Source organism: Mandrillus leucophaeus, unplaced genomic scaffold (assembly GCF_000951045.1).
Source record: "Mandrillus leucophaeus isolate KB7577 unplaced genomic scaffold, Mleu.le_1.0 Scaffold484, whole genome shotgun sequence".
Classification (NCBI taxonomy): Eukaryota; Metazoa; Chordata; class Mammalia; order Primates; family Cercopithecidae; genus Mandrillus; species Mandrillus leucophaeus.
In genome coordinates, this window is record NW_012105187.1 from 1,766,366 (window position 1) to 1,773,943 (window position 7,578).

The 7,578-nt window shown below is 34.3% G+C and overlaps 1 protein-coding gene across 6 annotated transcripts in view; it reads left to right on the forward strand.

Annotated features, from left to right (window-relative positions):
- Positions 1 to 7,065, forward strand: part of TSEN15 (TSEN15 tRNA splicing endonuclease subunit) — a 24,156-nt gene extending 17,091 nt beyond the window's left edge. The window contains exons 4-6 of one of the 6 annotated variants that reach the window (XR_001007715.1): positions 3,476 to 3,590; positions 5,018 to 5,159; positions 5,686 to 7,065. Coding sequence is in view for 5 of the 6 variants with exons in the window: in XM_011995352.1 (XP_011850742.1) it covers positions 5,018 to 5,216 (199 nt within the window). In the remaining variant the exon portion in view is untranslated. Of the gene's footprint in view, positions 1 to 3,475; positions 3,591 to 5,017 lie in introns of all 6 variants that reach the window. The other 5 variants (XM_011995353.1, XM_011995354.1, XM_011995356.1 and 2 more) reach the window with 5 other exon arrangements.
- Positions 7,066 to 7,578: the final 513 nt, after the last annotated feature.

Consider the following 7,578-nt stretch of genomic DNA (forward strand, 5'->3'; position numbering starts at 1 on the left):
TGTTTTGTTTTTAATTTCAAATTCCAGTTGTTTATTGCTGATATATAGGAATAAAGTGGACTTTTGTATATTATCCTTGTATCCTGTAACCTTGCTGTAATCTCTTAGTTTTTGTTCTTCCATTTTCTCATACCCCCAAATTAATTTATCAGTAAACCCTGTCAGTTCCTTAAAAATACATCCAGAATCTGTCCATGTCTTACCACTTCTCTACAACTGTTACCACTCTCGCTTAAGCTGCTATTATCTCACCTCCTGGACCTACTAAGTGGTCCTCCTTTAAAACACTTGCTATATTAATGCTAGTAAACCTATTGCGTATTTGGTTTTCTTTGATTATCTACTGTCTGTTTTCCTCCACTAGAAAGTAAGTTCCCTGAAAGTGAGAACTTTGTTTTGTTTATTGGTATATCCCTAGGGTCTAACCTGGTACCTCGTACATGGTGCTAAGTAAGTATTTGTTAAAAGATTGGGTAAGCTATCTTAGGCTAACTGTGTTCCTGCAGCAGAGACTGAGGTGGGCAGATCCCAGCACTTTGGGAGGCTGAGGTGGGCAGATCGCCTGAGGTCAGGAGTTTGATACCTGGCCAACATGGCAAAACCCCGTCTCTTCTAAAAATACAAAAAATTAGCTGGTGTGGTGGTGTGTGCCTGTAGTCCCAGCTACTTGGGAGGCATAGTGAAGCAAAGGAATCGCTTGAACCCAGGAGGTGGAGGTTGCAGTGAGCCAGGATCACACCACTGTGCTGCAGCCTGGGTGACAGAGCGAGACTCTCTCAAACAACAAACAAACAAACAAACAAACAAATACACACACACACACACACACACACACACACGTATCTGCAAAATCCATCCACTTGCAGGATTTATCACCATTTTCCACGCTTTACATTGTAACCTGCCAATGTTATGAATAACCTCTTTACTTTTTAGTTGAATTTCTTTTCATTTATATTCTCTCTGCCCTTTCACCCCTCGTTTTCCCTAGTGCCTTGGGAAAAGGACTTAATATTAATTCTGGAGTAAAGGGTTACCAGAACTAGTTCTTTCTTTAGAACGTCTCTGCAGATATTCTTAGATATGAGATTTAATCCTCAAATGCTACATACTTTCTTGAAGGACCATCCATTATTATTTTCCTGTAATGGAAAAATATTGCCACTTTCTGAAAGCATAATCCTTATTACAAATTCATTATAATGACCACTTTTTATTTGAGTCCCGAAGTCTCATAACTGCAAAATGACTTCTGTCATTTGGCCTCTCTGCATATTAGGATGTGTGTCCTCACCTTACCTCTGTTAGAAATCTGCTGCTGGTGAAACCCTCAATTCTGGCAGCTTCTTTTAACTGATACAGCATTTTTTTTTTCTCTTACCCTTAAAAAAAAGCTTGCAGTTTATTACAGAATGACTTCCCACTGGGGTGGATAGCTTGATTGTTCAGTAAACCCCCTTGGAATTTTAGCTGCCTTGATTTTTTACTAGGAAGGCATTGGCATGAATTTCAAGGAGGAAGTCTGTTATCCCTGAAACTTTTCTTTGGAACCGAGCCTGTGGATGAATAACGCTTCTTTGGTGCCTCTGGCACCAACTTAATTTTGCATTATGTTTCAGAGTTGCATTATGGTATGTCATTCCATTATATCATAATGAGGCAAATCAAGGAGTTATTCTCTTTTACTAATAAGGCTATAGCGTATATTATTTGGCCACATTGAAGAGCAAAGAAAGAGATACTTTCTATGGGTTGAAATTAATACTACTTTTAACCCATGATACATTCATTTCAATAGCATTTGAAGTTAAAAGTAATGTGGTCTTCAACTTCTTGTCCTCTTTGTAAATCTTCAGAGATTACTTAGTCTCTGTTTTAGAATCATTGTAGAAAAATCAATGCTATATGGAAAGCATTTAAATAGCTTGGACTGAAGGTATTAGCCAAATAGTGTTGACTGTGTATTTGCTTCAGCTTGTTTTCAAGTTAGATATATGAAGCTCTGGAATAATTTTTTTTCTGTACACAGAGCTCTTCTGTGAACAGTTATGAGAAAGAAACACCTGTTGTGAGTATCAAATTTTGTTACTGTTAATAAAATAGCTATTATTTTTGATATATATTTTTCTTTAGGTGGGATGTTTCCCTTTAGATATAACTGAGTTTAAAACTTGAAACTGTTATTATTAATACATAGGTGATATTTTTCATATGTTGATTTCTATTCAGTATGAACTATAAAGAATTTTGTCATTTATTATTGTAGATTTGTGTGATGAAACATACAATATTTCTAATGTTGTCACAATATTTTTCCAAAGAACTGAGCTATTAAAATTTATACATATAAGGAAATATTCTGTCATTTCTAAAGTAAGATTTCAAGCCATAAGCTTGTTAGAAATTAAATGAAATTATAGTCTGGTGATACTTAAATGTTCTTGGGATCTTTACAATCATATGTGGTTTTTTTAAGAACTTCAAAATCTTTTTTTACTGTTGTTATTAATAGATTGAGAAAGTATAACCTGTTGACTAAAAGGCAAAGTAAACATTTGTAGGATTTTATGCAATATCCTATAATGGAAGCAAATAAGAAAGGTCTTGTTCTTGTTTGTTGAGGAAAAGATGATGGCTTTGCTTTAAACATACTTGAAAAATCGACTAGAAGAGATCCTGAACAAGAAACTGTGTGAGACTTCTGGAGTGTACTTTGAGTAACAGAGGCAGATGAACTATTTTTTTCTGTTACTACCGAGAAGATTCACTAGTAATTCACAATCCCTGCCCCCCGCCAACCAAGTACCATAAACAAGGCCTCAGAAATGGGAACTTCCATTTCATTTTTGACAGTGATTTCTCTCAACTCTGAAAACAAAACCCCTTTTACAACTCTGAGTTAGTTTTCAAATGTTAGGGTTTCCTGCGTGGGTATTTGGGGTAAGTATGAAAATGTTTTGCCGCTTAAATCAAAGAACTCCAGAAACAAATATAAATTGAGAATGGAAAAAGAGTAGTGAATAAGATGGAAATTTCTATTCTAAATTGCAGTGTATGGGCTAGAATTCCCATAAAGTTTTCCTTAGGGAACACCCCCCACCCCCACACACACACATACAAACACACTTTCTGATTTAAATAACATTATATCTTCAGAAATGGAAAATGTGTAAAAGTTGTGTTAACAGGCTTCCTTCTTGTCTGTGTCCCATTCTCATCACAGTCTACCAGTTGGGGATGTTTAGAGAAATATATCTTGTGGCATTGAAGTGGCTTTATGTGCATTATACACTGGGTTTTATGTATGTTGCATACTGTGAAGTAATCATGATACATGCTGACAACAAAAGATGTAGATAAGTTAAAATTTTAGTTGATCCATTGTCTGTTTCTTCTTTTCCATCTTTGTAGAAAAAAATTAATTCAAGATGGACAGCCTATAAAAATTGATCTTTTTCTATTATTATTAATTTAGATATTGGTGTGCCACTTTTGAAGAAGGAAAATACTTAGCTACTAAAAGATTTGCGTTGAAGAATCAATTGTGATATGCTGCCTTTTATCACAGTGTGATTTCCCGTCAGTGCTGAGTAATGAAGTTTCTGATTAATATCTATAGTTGCTTTATCAGAATATCTTTCTCTAAAGTAAATCATTCTTATGAATAAGAATCTAGCTAATTGTAATATAGTTCAGCATAGGTGGAAATAATTTTTTAAGGACTAAGTCAATTTCTGGGATTCAGACTGTTTCAGAAAATAACCATTTTCTGTAATTCCACTAATGGCACAGTGTACCTTAGTATGTTTGGGTTAGTATTCAGTTTTAGCAATAATCATGGAGGCAGGGTTATCTATAAATATTATATCTCAATTTGCAAGGTAGCAAAGCTGGTATATGTACTACATAATATGACCACTTGACAGTTTACGAAGTCTTTTCATATATGCCATTTAATTGATTCATATAATAATCTTATGTGTAGACATAAGGGTATACTACTATCTTCATTTCAAGTATCCTTGAAAAGACTTTCTCCGTTGAATTGCCTTTGTACCTTTGTCAAAAATCAACTGACCAGGCTTATAGCAGGTTAAGAAGTAACTTATATGACAGTATTAACACAAAGGATGGGGGAAGGAATGAAGCTATATTGGAGTAAACAGTGACACCAGATAGTTACATGAAGAAATGAAGAATACCTGAAATATTAAATATGTGAATGTAAAAAGACCCTAATATATTTTCCTTTCTCCTCTTAACTTTATAAAAAGAAAATTATATAAAGTAATAATTATAACACTATATTACTGGGTTTAAATATATAAATGTATATGACAATAATAGCATAAAGGAGGAGGAAAGGAATAAAGCTCTATTGGAGCAGTTTATATTTTTTAGAATCAAGTTAGTGTTAAGCTGAGAGAAATTGTGATAAACTAAGACACAATAGTAATCTCTAGAGTCACCACTAAGAAACTCAAGAAACTATAGTAAAAAAAAAAATTATTAATTAAAATGGCGTACTAGAAAATACCTATTTAATAGAAAAACAAGGTGATAAAGGAGGGTGAGAGGAAGAAAAAAGACATGTGATATATAGAAAACAAATAGCTAAATGGCAGGCATGAATCCAACCATACCAATGTTAATTTTAAATGTGAATGAACACTCAAAAGGGCAGAGATTGTCAGATTGGAGCTAAAAACAAGATCCAACTATATGCTGTCTATAAAAGATATACTTCAGATTCAGAGACATCAATTTTGGAAAACTGTCAACTATTTATATACCATTCTCTTTCCTTTCCTTCTGTGATTCCAATGATGTGTATGTTAAACTTATTTGATACTATACCAGAAGCGTCTGATGTTATTTTTTAAAATTATTTTTTCTCTTTGTACTTCAGTTTGGTTTCTTGTGACCTGTTTTCAAGTTTTCTAGTGCTTTCTTCTGTGTCACATCTAGTCTAATTGAGTGACCGCAACTCCTAAGTATATTGTGACTTTATTTTCAGGATAAGGGAGATCTTGAAGGCATCTCGAAAATTGCAAGGTGATCCAGATTTGCCGATGTCTTTTACTTTGGCCATAGTGGAGTCTGATTCTACAATAGTCTATTATAAACTTACTGATGGATTTATGCTGCCAGACCCTCAGGTCAGTTTTGAGGTAACTGACAGCAACAAGTACAAAAAGAGGAAAATTATGACATGATTTTAAGTGTGACTCAAGTCATTCACAGAACTGCCACTTCCTTTGCCATAGGGAAAATTCAAGAAAAAAAGTATTGATTTTCATACCTCAGAAAATTGGTTATATTTTGTTCAAAGTAGTGTGTTCCTAGTTATTGTTGCAAAAAAATTGATTTCCTTACTCTATGGAGAATTTCATGGTTTTCCAAAGTATTTTATGAAGTCATCATGCGTTTAATTATTTAGTGAGTAACTGAGGTGGAATGTAAAGGCTAACAATACTTGTAACTAAAAAACGCTTCTTTAAGAAATGTTAAATTGGTTGACATTTTGACAGGAACATTTTAATAAGATAAATGGGCTATATGTGATTTCTTTACATACTTTGTTGGCATAATTTGGATAATTACATTAAATAGCTTTCTAATTTTGCTTTTGGATTACATTGTTTATTGGAGAAAAGTCCATCCTGATCTTTTTTTTTTTTCCAGAATATTTCTCTTAGAAGATGACATCTGTGTTTCCTGATGCTTGTTTTATTCATACAAGATTGGATTTGAGAACCATCAGACTGCTTTTATCTCAGAGATAGTCAGGGTTGACTTAAATAGTGAGGGTTGACTTCCCCATTCCATAAGGTTTTCATTCTGAAGAATAAAACTTCCCTAAATAGAAGACTTTCTCCTTCTTAAAAAATATAGAGTGATTTCTTTAAAACTTTCTTATCTAGAGACAGTTTAATTATAGTTGTATACAGGTTTATGCCTAGGATGTGTTCAAATGGGTGGGACCTGTCTGCTGCTTTTGTCATCCCACACTCATAGTTGCCTCTTTGTTTCTTGCTGCCACTGCCAGCTCATTGTTGAGACTGCCATCTCTTTTTCTTACTCAACTCTCCCCAGTGCGTTTTGGCCACTGCAGCTATGTTAGAATGGCATTTTATATATACCTTGTCACCTACTTCTGTCTGCTTTTTCCTCTCCAGTAGAAAGTAAAAGATTTCTTTCAATTGGTCTTCCTGTTGCAATTACTGTCATTTCTCTTTTTTGGTTAACTTTAAATCAAAACTCAAAATATGTTCATCCAGAGTGTAAACTTAAGTGTCTTGAGTAACAGGAACCAGAGACATGTTACCTACAAGAGTTCTGGGCTATCCTTTTCATTCTTATCACATATCATAGCTTGAATGTTACAAGAGTGTGGGAGAGTATGAACCTTAAAAATGTCTTCATTAATTAGACCCAGTTATTCCACTTTTGTTAATGTCTCTCAAATTGTACAAAGTATGAAAAATTATATGCACAAAGATATTCCAAGTGACATTACTTTTAGTAGCCCAAATTATTAACCACTTTAAAGTTTGGGGTAAAGATTGGCAAACTTTTTCTATAAAGGGCCAGAAAGTAACTATTTTAGGTTTTTAAACCTACTGTCTCTGTCATAACTTGTCAACACTGCTGTATGAAGCACAAAAGCAGCCACAGACAATACATAAACAATATGGGCGTGGCTTTGTTCCAGTAAAACTTTATTTACAAATGTGGTGCCATAGTTTGCATCCCTGCATCTAAGGAATAGTCAATAAACAGATATATACAAATGGTACATAATGTAGTTACTAAAAATTAGTAATGAATATTATTAAAAGCATGAAAATGTTACATTAAGTAAAAATTGCAAGATGGAAAAGTGTATGAGTGGATGTAATCATGGCTGAAATAACAGACCAAGCATTCTATAAAAAGATAACAAAGTAAATCAAATTACTAACCGGTTATAGTGGGATGGGAGGCAGAAAATGGATGACTTTGTCTTTTCTTAATGTTTTTATTTGTATTACTTTTATAATAAAAATGTTTTAAAATTAAAAAGTGTCTTGAAATCTGTATTAGTTATCTATCATTGCAAAATAATATTACCACAAATGTAGCAACTTAAAACAGCACACATTTATTATCTTATAGTTTTTGTGGGTAAGGGACCCGGGCACAGATTAGTTGGGTCCTCTGTGAGGCTACAGTCAAGGTGTTGGGCAGGGCTCCAGTCTCATCTGAGACTTGACCGGGGAGGGGTCAGCTTTTTCACCCACATGGTTATTAGTAGCCTTCAGTTCCTTGAGAGTGCTCAATGCTTATGTGCCATTGGCAGGAGGCCACCCTCAACTCTTTACCACATGGGCCTTCTCAATATAACTGGTTGCTTTCTCAAAGCCCACAAAGGAGAGTCTCAGCAAGATGGACTGTATAATCTTATATAATGTAATCACATACATCCCATCACCTTTGCCATCTTCTGTTGGTTGGAAGCAGGTCATACGTCCTGCCTACACACTAGGGTTTCATGGCTGATTAGGAAACAACAATAACAAGAATGGAAAAAATGAT